General features: G+C 41.7%; 1 protein-coding gene across 3 annotated transcripts; it reads right to left on the bottom strand.

The window, feature by feature from the left end:
- Positions 1-100: 100 nt before the first annotated feature.
- Positions 101-23,064, bottom strand: C1QTNF3 (C1q and TNF related 3). Of its 3 annotated transcripts, none has more exons than XM_041748362.1 (6): positions 22,894-23,064; positions 16,800-16,911; positions 13,800-13,954; positions 9,722-9,851; positions 5,169-5,268; positions 101-2,031 (listed from the first exon to the last, which is right to left on the bottom strand). In XM_041748362.1, the coding sequence occupies exons 1-6, from the start codon at positions 22,975-22,977 to the stop codon at positions 1,872-1,874; spliced, it is 741 nt and encodes a 246-aa protein (XP_041604296.1). In that variant the 5' UTR covers positions 22,978-23,064; the 3' UTR covers positions 101-1,871. The 3 variants fall into 3 exon arrangements, with proteins under 3 accessions (XP_041604296.1, XP_041604295.1, XP_041604294.1); XM_041748361.1 differs by having other exon boundaries at positions 22,714-23,064; XM_041748360.1 differs by having other exon boundaries at positions 22,675-23,064.
- Between the last annotated feature and the right edge of the window lie 229 nt (positions 23,065-23,293).

Here is a 23,293-nt window from a genome sequence, read left to right on the forward strand (position 1 = left end):
GACCATGCTCTGTGCCCACATTATCAATGTATGGCTGTTTACATCATCTACATGAAAATATTTTAACTTCATGTCAACAAACCATAGTGATTCCAATGTATGACTATTCAACTTTATTAAGAACATTATAAAACAATACATTTAACAAGAGTATGTTTATTTCCATACCATGCTTTTACATTTTTCTTGCCTCAGTTTTATCTAAAGCCAAGCCAATATCTTCTTCTAAATCACTTTATTAATAGTGTATGTTCTTTAGACATGAAATCCCTTTGGGCAACATGCAACATTCAAATGTCTATTGACAATACACTTTTACAAAATATCAATGATGTTTGAAAGTAGTAACACCCATGACCACACAGCAGAGGACATACACAAAATCACAAAAACATTATCAACCAATCAAGAACATTTTGGCTAACATCCATTCACTTTAAAATAGCATTGCTTGTGCTGGTCAGGAAGAATTTAAAAATATTTATAGATCAAAAGAAAGGGTCAAAGAAAAGTGAGCATGGAGAACACTAAGTTAGCTAATAGGGCAGCCCTAATTCTTTCTGCTTCCAGCTATAGGGGGTAATCAATACAACAAAACCCATAGTTTAAAAGGCTTTGTGGAAATTCAAATTGTCATAGAAAATAAATTAAGGGCTAATTGCTTCTAAGGGAATTCATTAAGTGATATGTGTCAGATAGGTACCTCTCTAGTGCATTTTATTTTTTTTTTCTAGTGCATTTTAAATATGATTTGACATCAGGGTAATTCCAATGATGCTTCCTTTGCTTAAAATAAACAATTTTGGGTACTAGCTTCTGAACTTGTCCTTTCTGGGGAGGGATAGGCAAAAGTAAAGGAGCAGAGCTCCTTTGTTAAGTATTGCTTAAATATGGTAATCAAAAAAGTCATATCATTTTTGTATTTTTAAAAAAGTTAAGAGACTTTATTTTATGTCTTCAAATGGAATGAAACTAATGTATCCATTAGTTTCAATATAACTGAGTTTACAAAAATAAAAAATAAAAAAATGACTGAGGTTACAGCTCCTTCAAATGACATGTCAGTGTGTATAAAGTTTATTGGGGGTAATTTCTAAACTGAGAGAAAAGAAGCTCACTATATCTGTATATAGGGATGTAACCTCACCTCTGCTGGTTCTGCAGGCTGGGTCAAAGATCTATTGTAATCTAAGAAACACAACAGAAAAAAGTCAATATAATAAGTCAGATCTGACAAAACTAATTTTGGATTGCAAGAAAATTCTATATCCAAAAATATAGGCCATTACAAGTCAAGATTTAATTACAGCAGTATTCTTATAAAAAAAATAAAGAAGGAATCCATTATTTATGGGCGTTGTGAATACTTTTTCCTTTTATCTAAAAGCTATCTGGAATTACTAAAAATATCTATATTTACTCATAAATATTGACCCACTGGATCAAAGTGTTGCTTCCCAGTCTAGGCTTTACAAAGGTTTCTGGTAACTTGTTCCTAGCAAATGCTCTTGTTCCTGCCCAGCCCCATTTTAATCACTGCACCCTGTTCTCTGAAATGTTATAAAGAATGATGAACCCCAAACCTCAGGATCCTGAAAGTTGCTATTAAATTAAAAACAGAGCAGCCAAAATCTTGCAAATGACCTCTTTGATGGGAACAATGACTTCCAACCTGTATCAAATTCCTTTTTAGATGCCTAGGGAAGAGCAAAGGTGCTGAGAACATTAGTCAAGGTCATTTGAGAAGACCGTTTTGTGGATTCTTCTTCTGAGCTCCTGAGTAGAACCCTCAACTCTAATGTTCCTCAGATCATAACAAAACCAGCTCAGCCATAAGTCTTCCCAAAGGTAGAGCTGGTCTGTTCATATATTTACTTGGTTTCAAAGAGCAGGAAGCCTGCAAAGGTAGAGAAGCGCTGGTGGTCCCCATGAAGAGCACCATTGCCCATTCTCAGCCAAACCTCATCCCCTTTAGCCAGCTTCAGGACTGCATGGTTGCTGGATGTATCCGACTTCCCCTTTGTTTCATAGCTGAAAAGGAAAAAAAGGCACCAACTAGTCTTTGCAGTAGACAGTCACCTTTCTTCACCAAAATATGTCCTCCCCTTCTCCTCCAGACTCTCATGCACTTAGAGTCCCATGATTAAGTTCTCTAAATGGCATGTGAACAGAAATGACATGTACCACTCATGGGATTGGCCAGCACAACTGTCCCAAACACCTCTCCTTGCTTCTTCCTCATTTATGACTGTGTGGAATGCTAATGACAATGACCAGAATGACCTTAGAAGCCAAGTGTTATAGCCTGAGTTCTTGAAGACTATGTAGAGGGAAGCTCTCTCTCACTTGCCCTGACCTGGAACAACCACTCTGGACTGTTCCATGAAAAGAAAAGGATTGTCAATTATGTTTAAGCCATTGGGTTAATGTTATAGCAGTTTAGTCTACCCTAACTTATTTAAAGTTTGGTAGTGAAGTGGAGTTCTGCTATAACCCAACCTAAAATATGTTGCGTTGGCTCATGGTCAGGCAGAGAACACTGAGGAAACAAATATTGTGGGCTTGAAAGCTGGAGATCCATGTCGTACTGTGGCAAAACATTTACGAAAACGTCTGACAACGTGAAAGCAGGCCTTATGTCTACCAAGCCCACCCCCAAAGAAAGGAAGTGACTGGAAAAGCCAAAATACTGCTTTTAATAAAATGTTTCTACCAGATACAAGTTCAGACAAAACCTGAAATGTCTGAAGCACAGGAAGCAGAGAGAGTCTAGAAAGCTGAGGCCTAACAGGGTTGGAAAAGCCAAGTGCTTTTACACCAGAGAGAGCAGAGATAAAGTTGATGTTGTCCCATGAAGACTTCTCATTCAATCTAATAGACACAGCCTGTGGCATAACCTGATTGATTAAAGATATTACCTTTCTACCTAAAACTATAGTTTTAGGAGGCCTTGTGGCAGCTATCACTAGTCAAGACCAGAGGGTGTGAAGACAAGGAATCAAGAAAAGAACAGGTTGAAAAACTATGTCAGAGAAAGAATCTTGAGTGTAGTTTCCTAACACATAATACCTGACTGGTAGCAAATGGAACCAAAGGCTGCTAAGTTTCTGAGGAAATGGTATTACCTAGAAACCCAAACTTGGCTTATAAAAGGCTTGGGGTGTTTGACTAAGTACTCTTACTTAGCCCTCTAACTTGCACCAGCAGGAAGTGGGCTATGAAAAACACCAGGAAAAATCTACTCACCTTTATGTGGAGACAAATAAACAAGGAAGATCCTCCCAGAGGACAGAATCAGGGGCCAAAGAGAAAAACAGCTGAGAGCTGACTTGATTAAAAAGATCGCTCATTCCTAAGACTTGGGGCTTTGAGCTGGATGTGTGAACTGCAGTTTAGGTCATCTTCCAGGGGACGGAGATGGGGAGATGTATATTCTAAATGTAGGAAGAAGAATTTACCAGATACTTGATTGCCAGAGGAGTTAGAAGCCTAGCTGTCCACCAGACTCCATTTCCCTGCTTCTAGAGGAGGAGCTCTACATTTCTTTGCCTCCCTTGCATTGGTTAAGAGGAGTTGGAAGTGGGGAATAATGTAACTGCATTCTCTGAATAGAATGTGTGATGTATAAAAATTTTCAGAGGACTGTTGCTCTTTTCTCCTTTTGAGCATGGCAATGACAATTTTACAGGAGACAGAACTGCTTTCACCAGTCTGCATCTCTCAAAACTCAGATGGAGCTCCTCCCTCCTGACCTCCACACAATCCTTCCTCCACCTTTCCTGCCCTGTCCCTCCCTATCCTGGAACTGGTCAGGCAACATAGAGCTCTATAGTGTTTGAGCCACCATATTGAGTCTCTCTCTCTTTAAAAAATTTTATTTATTTATTCATGAAAGAGAGGCAGAAATATAGGCAGAGGGAGAAGCAGACTCCCTGCAGGGAGCCAGTGTGGGACTCCAAGGCAGATGCTCAACCACTGAGCCACCCAGCTGCCCTCTCTTTCTCTCTTTTTAAAAGATTTTATTTATTTATTTATTTGAAAGAGAGAGAGAGAGCATAAGCAGTGGGGAAAGGCAGAGGGAGAGGAAGAAGCAGATTCCCCACCAATCAGGGAGCCAGATGTGGGACTTCCTCCCAGAACTCCAAGATCATGACCTGAGCTGAAGGCAGCCACTTAACTGACTGAGCCACCCAGGTGCCCCTTGAGTCTCCTTTTTGCAGCACTTTCACCTACTGTCTTTCTCATTTTTGATTTTTCAAATACACCTCCCTACTAGAGGCCAGGCTCTAGAAGAAATGGCAATCCTCCCAAGTCATCAAAAATGACAGGGATAAATAGCAACCACAGAGTTTTTCATAGATAACTCACCACCCACTTAGTTACGGGAAAGTTGTTGGGTCTCTGCCTCTTGCCCACATCCTAAGCTTATATCAGAACAAGTTGTAATATTTCTTTTCAAAATAATTTTTTAAAGATTTATTTATTTATTCTAGAGATGGAGAGAGGGAGAGAGAGTGAGCCCATTCACTCATGAGAGCAAGTAGGGAGAGGGGCAGAGGGAAAGAACCCTCCAAGCAGACTTCCTGCTCAGTGAGGAGGCACATGCAGAACTATATCTCAAGACCCATGAGATCATGACCTGAGCCAAAACCAAGAGAGGGTCACTCAACCAACTGAGCCATCCAGGTGCCCTAAAATAATTTTTTTTACAAGAAGCTCTAGGGCCATCTTGCTAAGATAAATATCAGAGAAGCAACACAACCTAAAAAGAGGGGCCCACAGCCAACTCTCTACCTGCCAGTTGAGGAAGATAGTAGAGAACACCATCAATAGGGCTAGACACTGGCAAAGGGAGTAGGAAAGTAGGAAAATAGAAGAAAAGACTGAGAAAGAAGAAAATAAATTATGAATTAAGGAAAGAATACAAATGATTAGTTATGGGAAGTATTGCTAGTAATTAGCTCAAGGCCTCTTATCAACCTGCTTATTCTCAAGTTCATCAGATTTATTTCTTCCCAAATAGTAATTATAATCTGGCCACATATTGGTATATGGGAGCTCTCGGTGATGATAAGTCAGGAATATTGATTCTTAAACACTCCCTGGCATTTGCCATCCTTTGAGTAAGCAATGGCAGCACGGTTGACCCCATGATAAAGACCACCCACCTGTACATACTGAAGACTGTATTGCCATTGTGCATGAGGTACACATACACTTCTTCAACATCTTCATGTTTCATCATGCTGAAGGTGAAGAAATACACACCTGAAAAAGGCAAGTATTTATCTATTTATATTGATATGTTATACACCGAAGACCAGGAGATATACTGTATGACTTTACATTTTTTGTTTATGTTCTATATGGCATGTATGCTCTTCTTGGCCCTTATTTGTATCAATGTTCCTTTATTTGCTCTCACCTTCAAATTACTTTAAATTTTTTTGAGACTTTCTCAGTGTGTATACTGTGTATCCCTAATAACTGAGGTGCCTGCTATTCCTAGGTGTCAGTTAACTATCATTAGCTAACAGGACTCATATTGGACAAAGTACAGTGCCCTGTGTGGATGACACATGACTTCTGTGGCCTAACAATGAGTCCTGAATAGCATCACAATGGATGAATGCACTTAGCACAGAGATGTTAGCCAGAGATAAGAAGTATTTTAGCAGATTTGTGTTTATCAGTGCTGAAGAAATAGTTTTATCATGTTATTCATTGTAAGTAGATGAAATTATGTACAATAAAGAGAGAATCAACTATGACTCAGCAGCATGTCTTTGCTACTAAAAATATGGATCCTTCTCATTTGTAAAGGATCAGGTATTTTAAAAGATGTGAGTTGTCTTGTAAGATTCTAGGCCACCTAACAGAAAGGAACTGAATATGCCCTGATACGCACTCTTTATGCCAGTGTAGAGACCTTTATTGTGAGATGAAAAAGAATACGATAGCAGAGAGATTCACAGAAAGGAAAATCTTCCCAACTCCAAATGATGTGGGATTTGAGAGTGCATTTTATAAAGATGAATGAATACATCATTGAGCTCTTCTGGATTTCCATGCTACCTTTTCTTAACTAATGACCTTGTCTTGGTTCATTTGAGCTGTTATAACAAAATGCCACAGAATGAGTAGCTTAGAAACAATGGCAATTTATTTCTTCTAGAAATCCGAGACAGAAGTGCCAGCATGGTCATTTGGGAATCTTTCTCCACCTCACAGACTTCTGATTGTATCCTCACATGGCAGGAGGGGTTAGGGAACTATCTGGGGCCTCCTTCATGAGGGCACTAATCCCATTCATGAGAATTCCGCCCTCATGAGGTACTTACCTCCCAAAGGCCCTACCTCCTAATACCATTAATTTAGGCATTAGGTTTTCAGTGTATGAATTTTTGGAGGGTCATAGCTTCAGGCTTTGTAAGGGAAAAACCCAGAAATGTATTTTTAAAAAATAGCATGATACAGTTCTATGCTCTTTCTCAAAGGTGCAATCAAGTAAGAAGCTATAAGGGTATACCATGTGGAACCACCTGCTTCTGAGTCAAGTTGAACCAAGTGAAGAAGTGTAATTATGCTTCATTTAGTGTCAGGCTTGCATTTTCAATATGCTGAGAGTAAAGGAATTGATATAAAAATCAGTCATACCCATTATTATGTCTAGAGATATGTTTACAGGTGAAAAGTAAAGGCAGATCAAAATTAGAAGACTTGGAGACAGTAGTTTTTGTGTGTTTATAGGTTGTTACATTTTACACAACAAATTAGACACATACACATGCACACATATACAAGCACATGACAATTTTCAGTACCTCAAGAAGATAAAGCTGGAATCAAAATGACAAGAAAAGATATTGTTTTCCAGAAACAATATTGGCTACTATACAAAATAGATTGCAGAACCATGTTAGAGCAGACTAAAAAAAGCAGATGGGGAATAAATGAAATGCCTGGAGGTGGAAATAGAAAAATGAATATATATCATATCCACCTATGGCTTTCTTCTGGAAGGGAAGATACTGAAAGCAGAGGCCTCACACTTGGGCTCTGATTTTCAGGGTCTTTGCATTACTGTAATTGCAAAAATCAGCCTTCTGTCTCATTACTCCCAAAGTCGAAGAGTAGAAAATGATTAATTTGTCATCTACTAGATGAGGTTTAAAGTGGGAGGCAAATGATGGTTGTTATCAAATGATGGCCCAAGAGAGTTCTAAAAAACTACTAAATCTTTGAGCTTCAATAATAAAGCCCTTGAAAGCAATGGAACCATCTGTGTATGTAAACTGCAGCCTAGATAATGTTTAACAAAATAGCTACAGAAAAATTATAAACTTTCAGAGCAGAAAATCACATAAGAAGATTTAAAACTGCTTGAAGTGTGATGAAAGAAGATTGCTTCTATCACATCAAATGCCCATTTGTTTCTGAATTCAGCTGGGTGGAAAACTAAATCAAGGTGTTAAAAGCACTTGTGTCAAATTTAACAGGGCCGTTGTGTTGATGATAATTGTCCTCTCTTCCTTGTGGATACCATATAGAGAAGGAGAATCAGAAACAAACATCAGAAAGAATTCATTTTTTGTAGAACTAGGAGACAGAAAAAAAAAGAATAAGCTTTAAATACTTGTAAGTCTATCGAATGCAACAGACAGCAGGCATGGAGGCAGTTCTCTCCTGCGCAAGGCTCCTAAAGGCATAAAGGCAAGAGAAATGCAAGTGCAAGGCTAGTCTCAGGAGTCTTCCCAGACCCAGTGTGGCCTAGAGGAAGTGTGGCCACACAGAAGGGCCATAGTTAAAAGACCAGAGTGAGTCCCCTGATAGCAAGAGAGGGAGACACAGGAGGCACAAAGCCTGGAAGTATTTTGAAGTCCCACCCCCTTATGAAGAAACTACTGCAAGTCTAGGGAAATCCAACTCATTCAACCATCAGTTACTTTTAGAATGTAGAAAAAAAGAGCAAAAGCTATCAATAGAGGAGGAATACTCACCAAGAAGAAATGTTGTCATGTAGTAGATGAAAACTGTAACCAAATATTTCATCCTGAGTTTAAAATATTTAATGAAGCAAATCCCTCTATGAAAGAACATTATTAAACAGGATGCAAGAACTCATGGCAAAAATGTCCAGACAGGAGAAGGAACGAGAAACTGGGACTCATGAGTAACGTAAGACATAGAAAAAGTAAAGAAAGCATCACAGACATGAGACAGAAGAAATTGGAAGAAGCAAAAAGGAAAACTCATCCTCAGAATATGCACTTAAGGACATGAAGAATAGTAATGGATAAAGCAAACAACACGAAATGGAAATAAGAAACATCAAGAAATTCGAGAAAATAATAGGTACAGAAATCAGATGAAGAAAAGTAAAACCAAAACCAACAAAACTTCCAAAGTTAGCTGGTGCTGTACTAAAGGGCAGGGGGAGGGAAGAGGGGGTGCTTGTAAGTGATCAGCCCCAAAGGGGAGGAGTATTTTATCACTGACATTGTTTAGAATTGCTGTTCTATGATGACGATAAAAATCTAGTGAGCTTTTCATCAGTCTTATTATAGTTCAAAAATATCCCATAGAGAACATGCCCACTCACTGCCTGATTTTCTAACTCCCAATGCCACCCCACCTTAGTATAACAATGAGAAGAAAAAACTGTGTTTAAATTTATTTTTGAATATATAATTTAAAGAAACTATTCAGGGCAAAAAGAAGCTTATATTCACCTCTTCAAAAGACAGCAGGAAATGTCTACCCAGAATGATCAGCTTGTGGCTGCTAAAGTAAGGAAGTCGTAGAGGCTGAACCATGACTCCCAAATCTGCCCAAGGCCTAAAATCCCCGGGAGCTGGGAATGGTACCTTACATAGCACAAGGGACTTTGCAGGTCTCATGAAATTGAGGCTCTTGAGATGGGGAGCTTATCCCGGATTACCCAGGTGGGCACAAGGTAATCACATGGTCCTTGAGGGACAAGGAGGTAGGGTGACATGACCAAGGAAGTAGAGACTGACATGATGTGGCAAACAGAGAAGGAATGTCAGCGCCCTCTCAAAGTTGCAGGGGGCAAGCCCCTAGAGCTTCCAGAGGAACCAGCATCGTCTCTACCTTGACTTCAGCCCAGTCAGACTGATTTTGGACTTCTGACCTCCAGAATTACAAGAGAATAATCGTGTATCATTTTAAGGTCTTTAGTTCGTGGTACTTTATTAGAGCAGCAATAGGAAACAAATACAGAAGTGCTCAAGAAATTTAAAAAATTCAAAGTAAAAAAAAACTATTCAAAGGATCAGGCCTTCTTCAGGGTGGTGGCAAGGCGTGGACACTGTCGTGACTCATTTAAACTGTGAGAATTAGGATGGAAGGAGCTTTAAGGTCAGAGGTAACTATGCCCTCTTAGGGATTATTTGCTTCAGTTCAAACTGGAGTTAAAAATCTTAGTAACCATGGTTATCATTTTAAAAAAATGTGTTCATCTTTTTAAATTCTAATTCATTTACTTTGAAATCCAACAGAAATTTATGCATGAGCTGATTGTTTTAACTGGAATCAGAAAGAATTCTCATCTTTCTTGGTGTCTTCCTTTCTTTCTTTCCTCTTCCTTCATCGTTTTCCTTCCTCCCTCACTCCCTCACCCCTTTCCTATCTTCCTTCTGTCCTTCCTTCTAGATCGCTAGTTGTTTAATTCAGTCATTCACTCATTTTTACATCTCACCTGATACTGGGGCTCCGAATCTACCAGTCATGACATCAAAGAAGTTTCCGATGTTGGTCTCCACACTGCTGAAGATAATCCCACTGTTCTGATTACTGAAGTGGGTTGCCAGAGAAGCCATGAATGCAATCTAAATAAAGGGTTGGTAGTTGGTTAATAGGAAGCTTATCTTAAAGACATGAGGTTTCTACAAAATTAAATTTAGTTCAACATTATTCGTAACAGCGAGTTTGGAAATAAACAGAAAAAGAATGAAATCAATCACGGTAATGTCTAACATTTGTATGCTATGAAGTCATTAAATTATAGTGTATATCAATAGTTCTGACCATGTGTTTCGAGGCATTAGACTTCAAAATGCTTTTTAAAATATTAAAACTCGGGGTGCCTGGGTAGCTCAGTTGGTTAAGCATCTGCCTTCAATTCAGGTCATGGTCCCAGGGCCCTGGGATGACCCCTCATTGGGCTTCCTGCTTAGTGAGGAACCTACTTCTCCTCCTTCTGCCTGCCACTCCCCTTTCTTTTGCTCTTTCTCAAATAAATAAGTAAATAAGATATTTTTAAAAAAAAAAAAGAAGAGAAGAGAGAAGAAAAGAAAAATTAAAATTCTATTACTGGGAAAATTTGGATGCAATCTACTTATAGCTATTAAATACACATTAGCAAAAAAAAAAATACACATTAGCATATTAAAGGATCTGAGAAGGCCTGCAGCCAAATAACCTTTTAAGTTTGTTCACTCTGTGTTATTTTTCCCCAAAAGATCTGTGATATTATGATTTAGAATAAATATACATTTAGTCTTTGTCCTAGCTTTTGGCAGAGTTCCTAAAAATATTGGAATATCTTAAGCGTTTAGAGAGATGGAGAAGTCTTTTGTTATGTTAATGAGGTGACTTTTGAAAAGCCCCTCAGTAATCTGAAGATGAGGGCTCATTGCCATTGGAATCAACCAGGTGATTAGAGGGTTGGAACTTCCAGTCCCACACCATATCCATGAAGGGCAGAGGGGCTGGAGATGGAGTTCAGTCACCAATGGCCTGTGATTTAATCAATCCTGCTTCAGTGAAGACTCCATAAAAACTTAAAAGGAAGGGGTTCAGAGAGCTTCTAGGTTCATGAACATGTGACTGTGCAGGAAAGCAGTGCTCATCTCTGAGACAGCATGGAAGCTCTGCACCCCTTTCCCCAAACCTTGCCCTATGCACCTCTTCCACCTGTCTGTTCCTGAATTATACGTTTTTAACATAAAACAGTGATTGAGTAAGTACAATGTTGTCTAAGTTCCCACTAGCACATTAATTGATCCCAAGGAGGGTTCATAGCCTCCCCTTCGTAGCCAGCAGGTCAGAAGCACAGGTGGCAATCTGGACTTGCGAGTAGAGTCTTGAAGTTGGGGGTTACCATCTTCATAGGGCTGAGCCTTTAACCGTGGTATCTGACGCTTTCTCCAGGTAGGCAGTGTCAGAATTGAGTTGGATTGTATGACACCTCGCTGGTATGGGAGAAATCCTTGATGGTGTGGGAAAAATACCCATAGTGGAATTGTACCACTATTGAACAGTCACATTTGAAAATCAATGCCAATCCCCCATCCAAATGAGTCACTCTGAGTATGAGTTAGATCAATAAATTCTTCGGCTTCTGGGATTACCTGTCTTCAGTGAATGGGAGTTTTTAGAAAGGAGGTGAGAGAGGAGAGGAAGGGAATAATTTGAGATTCAGAAGACTCGGGAAAGCAGGCTTGGGAGAATCAACAGGGAAAGGATTTGAACAGGCAGAAAGACAGCATGAGGGCTGTGGACACAGAAGGAAGTGGAAGGAGGGGGATGACACCAGAGGAGGGAATTGGAAATGGGAATGGAGGGGCCTGGAAGTCACCCTTCTTTACAGGCTGATTGAGGCCAAACGTTGCTCCTTCGTCACACCTCCTTTAAAACATGTGAATGTGGTTCTCCCAGATTATTACATTATGGTTTTAGGGTAAAATAGTTGACGGAGCAATTTAATAATGTCCTAGGGTGTGCTCCATCAAACTGGCTACTCTGGGGCCCCCTGGCCCTTGTATCACCATCACAGGTTTGGAGTTAGAGTTTCTAGCTTTGGGAATGTTTATCATCCATCTCATTAGACACCTTTAACCTGGCCAAGTGGCATCTGTCTTCTTTTCTTTGTAATTTTTGCTGGCATACTGATCCCAGGTTGCTAAAATTATTAAACGGCACTCATGTGCAAAGGATAAAACCGCAAAAGCAGTTAGAGAAACACAAAAGACGTTTTAGGTTATTACTTAAAAAAACTCGAGGCCCAGAAAAATGATGGAATTTATCCAAGGTCAAATAACTGCTGGAAATAACCAAATAAAAGGCCCCCAATTGATCTTTCAGATGGGCAGCTCTGTATTCTGGTTCTTTAAAAATCTCTCACGCTGTGGTATCGTCTCTCAATTACACACAGCCCCCAGCTGTCGATGGTTCCACTTAACAGTATTTCAACTTTTGATGCTGCCATAGATAGCAATGCGCATTCGGTAGAAACCTTATTTCAGATTTTAATTGGCATTTTCTCCTGGACTGTCAATATGTAGTAGATCCTCTCTTGTGATGCTGGGCAGGGGCATCGAGCCCCAGCTCCCCGTTTGCCACACCATCAAGATGGTCAATTACAGATGATACACTTAGAACCATTCTCTATCCACATACCATTCTGGTTTTCACTTTTAGTAGACTATTCAATAAGTTACATGAAAGTCACCACTTTATTACAAAATAGGCGTTGTGTTAGATGATTTTGCCCAACTGTAGGCTAATGGAAGTGTTCTGAGCATGTTCAAGGTAGGCTAAGCCAAGCTATGATTTTCCTTAGGTTAGGTATATTGAATGCACTTTTGACTTATGATATTTCAACTTAGAATGGGTTTATTGGGACAAAACCCCATCATAAGTTGAGGAAGATCTGTATTTTACTTCAACCATGCTTACTGTTTCATATCAGCCAAAAACAAGCTTAATAATAAATGCTAGTTTTCATTGTCGATGGGGATCCCTCGGAAAAATCTATTTAAAAAATATCAGCCAGAAAATAAGTAACTAAGCAAGACTTAGTAATTTTCTTGGTTACCTAACCTTGCATTTGCAAGTTTTAGATGTTATTGGCAACAAGAATTTTGAAAATCATTCAGAAGAGAAATAAAGAATAGACAAATGAGCATGTAAGCTTAGGATAACAAAATATTCAATTATAGCCTCATAAATAGATCCAAAACACGTTAAGTTGAAATAAATATAATCTAGTCTAACCTAAACTAGGATGGATGACTCAAAAATAAAATGTCTCTAGCGATAAAGAAGATGCTAATGAGAAATATCTAAATAAAAACAGTGCCACAAAATCTTGAGTTGATTGAGAACAATACTTATATGTTAATATTCATATATGTGATTTAAATTGGTAAATGTGGGATGCCTGGGTGGCTCAGGGGTTGACTATCTGCCTTTGGCTCAGGGCGTGATCCTGGCATCTGGGGATCAAGTCCTGCATCAGGCTCCCCGCAGGGAGCCTGCTTCTCCCTCTGCCTATGTCTCTGCCTCTCTGTGTGAGTCTCTCATGAATAAATAAATAAAATCTTTAAAAAAATATAAATAAATAAATAAATTGGTAAATGTAACAAAATAAATAAAATCGTAAATAGACACATTCCATGTATACATCTAACATTTACATATTTCAGTGGCCAAAAACCTTTTTATTTACCATTTCTTCTGATTTGGAAAAGGAGACATTAGCCAATAGGCAGAGTTGCTGCGTATCTGGTCTAAGGAGGGAGCTGAATTTCAACTTCTTAAGGATTTCAAAATGTCGTTGACCAGCACGGGCTGCCTGTGAACACCCTGCATGGGGGTGAGCAGAGCCAACTCGGGCACCTAGGCACGTGGGCACCCCATGGCCCAGGCACCCGGGCACCCGGGCCAGCAGCCATCAGTGAGGGCACGGAGAGGCACTCCGGCCTTCTGACTCCCTCACTGCCAGGGTCAGGGCAGTTTAGGAGTCACGTGGAGATATGCCCACAGTGACTTACCTGCAGTTCTGGAGGGATCCCCGGGTAGCCCTTTTCTCCTTTGGGACCGTGCTGCCCTCGTTCCCCTCGTGGCCCCAGGTCACCTTTGTCTCCTTTTTCACCTTTGGCCCCTTCGTGGCCAGTGGCTCCATTATTGCCATTGTTTCCATGGTTTCCTTAAATTATAAGCAGAAGTCATCACAGGAGAAAGCTCCCATCACTCCCACTGACCATCTATTGTTATACAAATGCAGACCCTTTCTTTTTTTTTTTTTAATTTATTTATTTATTTATTTATGATAGTCACAGAGAGAGAGAGAGGCAGAGACACAGGCGGAGGGAGAAGCAGGCTCCATGCACCAGGAGCCTGATGTGGGATTCAATCCCGGGTCTCCAGGATCGCGCCCTGGGCCAAAGGCAGGCGCCAAACCGCTGCGCCACCCAGGGATCCCCAGACCCTTTCTTCAAAGATGTTTGATCTTTGGTGGCACCTGGGTGGCTCAGTGGTTGAGTGTCTACTTTTGGCTCAGGTGGTGATCCCCGGGGTCCTGGGATCAAGTCCTGCATCAGGCTCCCTGCAGGAAGCCAGCTTCTCCCTCTGCCTATGTCTCTGTCTCTATCTCTCTGTGACTCTCATGAATAAAATAAATAAAATCTTTAAAAAATAAATAAATGAACAAAAATGTTTGATCTCAATTGCAAAAGAAGACTTTTGGAAATTGTCCAGAACACAGCCAAGGGGACATCATCAAATGGGATCTCTTTTACTTGGGATGCAGAAGACAGATTAGCTACTCAAGTCTCCAAAGCCTGAAGCTTGTTTTTCCTATTAAGCAAGAACTGGATGAAGAATTGTGAGAACTGATGATCAAAGTATCATTTATAATAGCAGGGCTTAGAAACCACCTAGGTGTCCACCAGTACTGGAAGAGCTAAGTAAAAAAAAAAATGGTGCATCCCAGTAAATAATGTTATATTGTCAAAAAAGAATGCTAAAGAGAAATATTTAATAACATTTAATAATGTTCATGATACTTTTAGATTAAAAAGTTATGAATCAGTAGAGATAGTGTGATATTATGTGTAAATAGTATTTATAGATTATGTAAAAATATTTCCAGTGGTTTTTTTCTGAATGGATGAAACATGGCTGGCTTTTATGTCATATGATGTACTTGTCTCTGGATTTTTCTATAAATGACATGCACCATTTTCATAACCAAGGGAAATGTAAAATCATTGATAGTAATTTTAAAAGCAAGACTTGAATGATCATTTCAACCCTTCACTTTGCCACTAAGAGACAATTTCTACAATTCCACCTTCATTTTGTATTTGATGAATTTCACAGTTGGCTGTTTATTTTGCATGCTACCTTTGGTCAGGTACTATACCAGGCTTGCAAACCCTCCAGATAGATGAACTTTGTATTTACAAGTTAACGGGCCAACAAAAAAGCCATTCTGATTGGGAAACGTTTAGCCAAGGCCAGCCTGTTAGGTAACCTCAGGGGCGTGTAGCCCTCAGAAGACTTTAAGTCTGTGTACTCTCTACCCCCTGTCACTGTGCCTGCTGACTTCTGCCCTTGACATTCAATGACATAGACTCTTAGGCAGTAGCCATTGTTTAAAGTCTAACAGAGGGGGCAGCCCCGGTGGCCCAGCAGTTTAGCACCGCCTTCAGCCCAGGGCGTGATCCTGGACACCCGAGATGGAGTCCCACGTCAGGCTTCCTACATGGAGCCTTCTTCTCTCTCTGCCTTTATTTCTCTCTGTGAGTCTGTCATGAATAAATAAATAAAATCTTAAAAAATAATAAAAAAATAAAGTCTAACAGAACGTTTTCTTATTTTAAATTTGATTTCATAAGAGAAGCCACTTAAAAGTATGTTTAAAAATTAAAACTAATTTGATAAGTGTTAACATCAATGAGGTAAGTGAGAAAAGAGCAAGTAGACTTCTGTCAAACTCTGAGAATTGATCATCCAGGGAAGAGGAAAAAATTAACCCTCAGGTGGATTTGGAAGTCCTAAGACAGGGAGGCTCTGGGCTACCCTCTCGTTGGCTGACCCCAGATATGAGCAGTTTTCAGAACCTCGCATGCCTGGGCATGCCCACTCAATAGGGTAGGATGGCTCAATGGAGCCCTACAACATTCATTTCCCAGACCACCATGTGGTACTGGAGCCCAGAAATGTTCCTATGAGTGCAAGAGAGGCATGAAAGTCAATTAAGAGATAGCTAAACATGGGCAGACTCTGAGACTAAGGGAAGAAAAACTGAGCTAGACGCAGAATCAGACAGAAGGTTGTGTAGTTCAGATAAATGGCACTATGGAGATGGCTGTAGCCTGCCCAGTAGGTGCTCCTCTCTTCCCCACCTTCACTTCGTAAGTTCCCTAAAAGTTAGATATAGTGTGTTGCATGAGGCACGTTACAGCAGAAACACGAAGACAAGAGTACGTCCAGTAAGATCCCATAGTTCTGTACTCCATGCTGGTGAAGTGCGCTCCCACCCCCAGGGTAAATCTGGTGCCCCAAGGTGCCTAACACCTGTGAGAACCTGCAAGTGAGATAACTAATAAATACTAAAGAGTTTATGGTATATTGTTCCACCTAATGGGCTTTGTAAACACAGTCCTCTCCTGAACTCTCTTTTGGGTTTTCCATGTACAACCCTTGGATCACACATGAGGGAACCCAATTTTTTTAAAAAAGATTTTATTTATTTATTAGACACACACACACACACACACACACACAGAGGCAGAGGCAGAGGCAGAGGCAGAGGCAGAGGCAGAGGCAGAGGCAGAGGCAGAGGGAGAAGCAGGCTCCATGCAGGGAGCCCGATGCAGGACTCGATCCCAGGACTTCAGGATCACGCCCTGGGCCAAAGGCAGCCACTAAACAGCTGAGCCACCCAGGGATCCCCTGAACCCAATTATTTAGATTCGCCCTGGCTCCTCTTTAGGCACAGTGCACAATTAGGCTGGCAACAAACAGTACATCTCTCTCATCCTTACCTGGAATGCCAGGGGGCCCTGGGGGCCCTGGGGGACCTTGGTAGCCTCGGAAGCTGTACTCTCCATGGCAACACTTGCTGCAGTCTGGGGGCAGTCCTCCGGTTTGTGGAGACTTAAAAAAGACACAGAGAGAAGCTTCAGAGAATGAATGGTACTTGGGAATAATTAGGACTTGTGAATTTCTTCTGATCTTGTCTTTTGGGTAATTTCAACTCCAATCAGCTACCAGGATGTCAGAAAAGCTGGTGTCGGGGTGGGGGTTTGAATGGCATGGTAGCTAAAGACAGCCAATGACCAAAGGTCAAGGAAGCCAGAGGGTCAATAGAAGGGCATGCTCTGTGGAAGGAGTGTGGCGCTGGTAGGGGACAGGGCAGTATTTCTGAGAAGTACTGTCCCTATTTCTGGGATGCTACTGGTGACAGTTAAGAAGGAAACCCCTCCAGGGATGGACTTGGAGGCAGCTCTCTTCCCAGCTGCCAGTAGCCTCACATGTAGCTTCTTTGGGTAGGTGACCCTCAAATGGTAAGAATTATCAACTTCCAAGATAGTTATTAAGACTTTCTATAGTCATGATCCTGGGATAAGAGTTCTTAGAAATTTTGAATCGTAATGCTACACTTTCAGTGACAGCATGCTTAAATTGTCTTAGGACATGGAGGAAACAAAGTATTCTTTAGTCCAGCAAATCTGTATTAAGTATCTACATCTCAAAACAACTTTATCTTAATAAGTATTTAACCTCATATTATGTTTCATATTTCACTTCAAAATTTTATTTTTTCACTTCAAAATTTTAGGTGACAATCACGTCGTTCGAACCAATTTTCAGTAAGTACTTAATAGGTACTATATGTATTCAAATATGACACTGAGTGGACTTGCTTATATATTTGAAGAAAAATTTCTAGGGGATCCCTGGGTGGCTCAGTGGTTAAGCACTTGCCTTCGGCTTGGGGCGTGATCCTGGAGTCCCGGGATCAAGTCCCACATCAGGCTCCCTGCATGGAGCCTGTTTCTCCCTCTACCTGTGTCTCTGCCTCTCTCTGTCTCTCATGAATAAGTAAATAAAATCTTTAAAAAAAAAAAAAAGAAAGAAAAATTTCTAAAATTCATGCTTATAGTCAAGGAGCTGTTACAGATCAAGTGGAAGAGTTAGATTCAGTTATAAAATTTAGAGAGTCACTAAACTGGTGACTCGCCTTTAAATTATACCATATAAAATACTTATGGAAACTTTCCTAGATTTGAATTATAACTCAATGGTCTTTTGAAAACAGCGTATTGTTTCTAAAGGATTCATTGAAAAAGGAAGGGAAAGAGAAAGAGAAGGAGAAAAAGAGGGAGGAATGGGAAGAGGAAGAAAGGAAGAATTTGAAATTCAAGTTTTCTTTGTCACTAGAAATCCACGCAGAAAAGTGAGTCAAGATTTTGCATTGCTGCACATTTAGACTTCAGTTTTTGTTTTTGTTTGTTTGTTTGTTTTTTTAATCAAAAACGGCTTGGATGTTTCCCTCACTCCCTCGTTCCTTTTCCCTAAAGGCTTCCACCACTGTCTTCAGGGGAAATGCAGAGTATCTGTAGTCCAAGCAGTCTCTTGCAACAGCTCAGAGCCCAAGTCTCAAGTGATCAGGGGCCGCAATGCGGCGCCAACTCCTGTCTAGTCTTCTGCCCACCAGACCCCACACTGGACAGATATGGAAGTCTGTAAAAACCCTTTGTAAAACTGGTGGAGAAAAAAAGAAAATCAGCTAAAGCAATCGGTCTGAGACAAGCAATTTCAGACACTTGGAAAGTCAGACCCCACAGCTCCGCCCCACCTTCTAATCCAAGGATGCAATAGGAGAAGCAAGTACTCCATAATTTCCTGCTACGAATTTGCTAATGTGAAATACAGTTTTTTGAGTTCCAAGAAATCCAAGGCTCTGCCAATAATGGGCTTGGGAGAAGAAGAAGGGAGGAGAAGGAGGGGGAAATTCTGAAGTGGGAGCCATCAAAGAACGGAACTGAATTGCTGAGATGCTAAGAATGTTAAGAACATGTCTGTGCTGGAAGCCAGAGCTCTCGTCTCAGTTCTGTGTGGCTTTAGTAATGTCACTTTCCCCCAGGCATTATTATTATTATTTTTTTTGTCCACTAAGTTAGGGCACTGGATAAAATGGTCATGAAATTTCTTTCCAGCTCTAAGAGCAAGCAAAAATACCAAGGTCTTTTCTAAGTCCTCAAATAATGGTTTAGAAAGATTTTATTCTTAAAGCTTAGTATCTGAGTGGGAGAAATTAGCTCCAGGAGAAGGGACTGGCTCAGTCCCAGAGCTAATTAGTACTGGGAAGTGTGTCCAAGTTACATGGGAGGACTTCAAAAGCACAGAGCTGCCACCCTAACAGGTTACTACTAGTTGAACATCTCCTGAGACCCCTTCTACAGCATTTCACATGTTCCTCTGGCTCGTCTTTCGCAATACAGTCAAGTGGAATAATGCCTGTGAAGTTTTTGAGGGACTCTCAGGACAAGTTGGACAAGATGTGTTAATTCCGAGGTTATCTAGGTAATCTATGTAAGGGACAATTACATGCTAGGGAGTCACTGCATACACCCTCTTACGTTTATACCCTTTTCTCATAATCAGGCCAAATTTGAAAGCCAAAGACATGCAAAGGAGCAGCATATGAGGCACAAGTTTTCCCTAAGATAAGTCCCATCCATTTTGTGGACGGAGGAGATAGGACAGCTACTCAGATTCAAGCTCTGCTATTAGTGACTGACTTCTCAGAAAGACACCCACAGCTTCTTCCTTTGCCAAAGAAAGAGGGAAGAGAAAGGAGAAGGGAAGTGGGAAGATGGGGGAAAGGAGGAGGAGGAGGAAAGATTGATAAGGAAGAAACTGCCTGGAAACAAGAGCCCAGGTCTGCTCTCCCCCAATCTCTGCACACTCTACCCACCAGAAACCCCATGGCCGGTATTCCTCCGAGAACACACACCAGATCACCCTGTTGCCCTGTTGTGAACAAGCAAACACAACTTTTTCTGGCAAACTAAGATCTGAGCTCTTAGACCGGCCAACAGAATCTTCCAGGCTGGCGCTGAGATCATCCTGTGTCTTCCTCCTACAGCTCAGGGGCTCCACCTATGCCCATCCCTTCCAGGCTCTCTCATCTTTTTGCTGTCCCACATTTTTTTTAAAGATTGTTATCTATTTATTCATGAGAGACATGAGAAAGAGACAGAGACACAGGTAGAGGGAGAAACAGGCTCCCTCTGGTGAGCCTGATTCAGGACTCGATCCCAGGACCCCAGGATCATGACCTCAGCCAAAGGCAGATGTTCAACCACTGAGCCACCCAGGTGCCCCTGTCCCACATGTTTTTAAATTTTATTTCTTGCATGTATAGCTATCCTCTTTGTCTCACTTTTGAGGTCTAACTCAGTGGCCACTACTACTCTCTGCACTTTCTCCGCAACTGCCTTTTGTGCAGAGATTTTGTTTATTACATGGAATTCAATTATCTGTTCATTTATCCCCACGAGAGCCCTTCAGAACTGTCCAGAGATAGGCTTGGGCTCATAACCCCCACAATAAAGCCTGGCACATAGTAGAAGCACAGGAAATCGTAGGTGAAACAATGAATGAGGGAAAAAAAGAATTAAAAGAAGAGAGGTGGGGGACACAGTAAAATCCTAAATGCAATGTGTCTCCATACCCATTGGCAGATGAGTTGTATTGAAAATCTCCAAAATATCAATGATTCTAAATCTCCTCAGTATCTCCTGTTGGGGGTTTGTTTGAAAATATTTCAGGAGCCCAGGAGGGCTTGAATGCCCCCTACTCTGAGTAAAAAAAAAAAGGCAGGAAGTGATTTCTTGCCACCCTCATCTGACTCTAGCATGCTGGTTGCCTACGACCCAAAGGTAGGGTGAGGTAGAAATATAATTTGGATTCCAGTGGCCTGCTGGGTACTCGTTGCCAAGAAGTAACAAGAAATGACAACCCACATCTGCCTTCTGCTGTGTCTGGGAGCTCACAGTGCAAAGGCCAGGAAGGGCCCAGCAAAGATCCCTCCACTGAAATGGAAAGTCTAAGTCAAAGATTGAACAAAAATGAAAATATCTTCACCACTAGGAAAATACAAAGTAGCATTAGTCACTCTCCAGCCAGAAGACTATCAGATGAGGGGACGCCTGGCTGGCTTAGTCAACAGAGAGTATGACTCTTGTCCTTGGGGTTGAGTTTCAGCCCTGCAGCGGGTGTAGAGGTTACTTAAAAAAAAAAAAGGTGGGGGTGGGGGTGCCTGGGAGGTGTACTTGGTTAAGTGTCCAACTCTTGGTTTCGGTTCAGTTGTGATCTCAGGGTGGTGAGATCAAGTCACACGATCAACTCTACACTCAGCACCGGAGTCTGCTTAAGACTCCCTCTCCCTCTGCCCCTGGTCCTGTGCACTGTTTCTCTCTCTCTCTCTCTCTCTCTCTCTCTCATAAATAAATAAATCTTAAAAAAAAAAAAAAGATTGTCAGATGAAAGGACAATCTCTAAAAGTGGCCTTTCAAAAATAAGATTGGGGGCAGCTGGGTGGTTCAGTGGTTGAGCGTCTGCCTTTGGCTCAGGTCATGATCCTGGGGTCCTGGGATCAAGTCCCGCATCGGGTCCCTGCAGGGAGCCTGCTTCTCTCTCCGCCTATGTCTCTGCCTCTCCCTATGCCTCTCATGAATAAATAAATAAAATCTTTTTTAAAAAAGTAAGATTGTATTTGGAGGTTATCATTTCTTTTGTGGCTCCTTAAAGAAACAATTTTGTCTTGACCCAGCCTCATGGAACCGTGTGGGTGACTGCCCTGTGCAGCCGAGTCAGAAGTCCCAGGCCCGCCCCAGATCTCCAGCTGCTGCTGTGTGGGCTTTCAGTCTGACCACTTCGCTAGTCTCAACCCAAGCTTCGTCTGTGAGAGGATGGGGCTTAGATCTCGACTGCAGGAACCCTCGCCAGGGCCTATTTAATGCAAAGACCCAGTGGATTCTTGTGGTAAAACCTCTTTGTTCAAAGCTCCTGTAATTCAAAGTTACTCTTTTTGCCTCTTTCCTCTGATTTCAGCGTGCTAGCTGCCAGAGAAGGTAAGTCAAAATCCGTTTTGTCCAGTTCTTAAATGTTTTAAACAAAAACTGAGTTTCACCAATTTGCAATTCACTACCCTGAAACCTGACCTCACTCCAGTAATACCCCAAAAGAATTACCGATGTTTCCTTAGATGCTGGGTTTACACCCAGGGAAAGAAATCAAGTCCTCTGTGATCATCAGGCTTTAAATCATACAATGAAGTTTTGTTTTTTAAACCCATGCAGTCTTTTCTGTTCTAGCTCGACGGTTCCCAGGCTGAACACAGAGGCTTAGCAGCCTAGAGTACTATAAATCAAATAAACAAGCCTGGCATGAAATGTCACAGTAAACTAACACATCAAAGTGAAAACACACACACACACACACACACACACACACACACACACACACAGAGCATCTTCTCCCTGCTGGGAAGGATTAAGAAAATCCAACTCTCTTAGGATCTGCAAATGCCTCTTTCCAGTGATCTGTGTATCTGCCTAGGTCAGCGCTTCTTTCCACACCAAGAGGGCGAGAAAGAAATCAGGTCATAGCACAGCAGGGACACTTCCTCCTTTCCCCGGGGGGACACTTTCTCCCCCACATCCTGGACTGATTTTCTAAGCAGAGATCGGCAGTCCCCCTAGCCGCCCCCCCAACCCAGAAAGACGCCCGCCCCCAAGCAGCACAGCAAACTTCTCCAAAGCATCGGTCCTAAGAATCACGGCTGGAAAAAGAACAACACAACTTGTTAAGCTTTCACAGTAATCCTTAGAAGAGAATTCCGAGTACCTGGCCCCAGAATGGGGTGATCTGGGCTAGGTCATCTACCTCGGGGTGCGGTAGCTCATCTGGTCTCAGGGATTTTAGGTCTGTAGAAGTGTTATTATCCACAGTCCCAGTTTTAGGATGGCTCCGCTCTCTCACTTTCTCCCTCCTGGAGCCGCTACGGCCAGTCTGCTGGTGGCTTTGCACTATTCTCGCCACTACTTTATTAGCTCTTCCGCTCACCTCCATGTATTCATCTTGACAGAGGCAAAAGGGGAGGAAAAGCAAAGCCAGCAGGTGCCAATAGACGAGCTGCCTCCCGAGCATGATTCTCAACAGAGCCCCAGAGCCTCCTGGAGAAGACGGCGGGGCTTCTCGGGCAAATGCCAGGGCTGGAGATGCGAGCTGCAGCCGGCTGGGCGGTTTTATACTTTGGTGTGTAATAAATAAGGCTGCAGGCATGCCAGAGGGAAGCAGTCCTCCTCCCCAGGCAGGACGGCCCCCATTCATCACTTTCCCACCCCACAGGCAAGCGGATTTGTGTGCACAGCTCCCAGTTGGTGGGGTTCATAAATGTCACACCTTGGCACGTTTTTGTTAAAGGGTGAAGGAAACATCCACAACCAGCTGGAAACAGAGCGTG

The sequence above is a fragment of the Vulpes lagopus genome, chromosome 3 (genome assembly GCF_018345385.1).
Source record: "Vulpes lagopus strain Blue_001 chromosome 3, ASM1834538v1, whole genome shotgun sequence".
Classification (NCBI taxonomy): Eukaryota; Metazoa; Chordata; class Mammalia; order Carnivora; family Canidae; genus Vulpes; species Vulpes lagopus.

Bases quoted from the DNA above. Each gene is read 5' to 3' on its own strand.
- C1QTNF3 (XM_041748360.1), bottom strand. From the start codon at position 22,977: ATGCTCGGGAGGCAGCTCGTCTATTGGCACCTGCTGGCTTTGCTTTTC. The intron at 9,852-13,799 runs GTAAGTCACTGT...CCCTTTATTTAG, and splicing joins GGATCCCTCCAGAACTGCAG to ATTGCATTCATGGCTTCTCT. The intron at 5,269-9,721 runs GTGAGATGTAAA...TGCCTTTTTCAG, and splicing joins ATTCGGAGCCCCAGTATCAG to GTGTGTATTTCTTCACCTTC.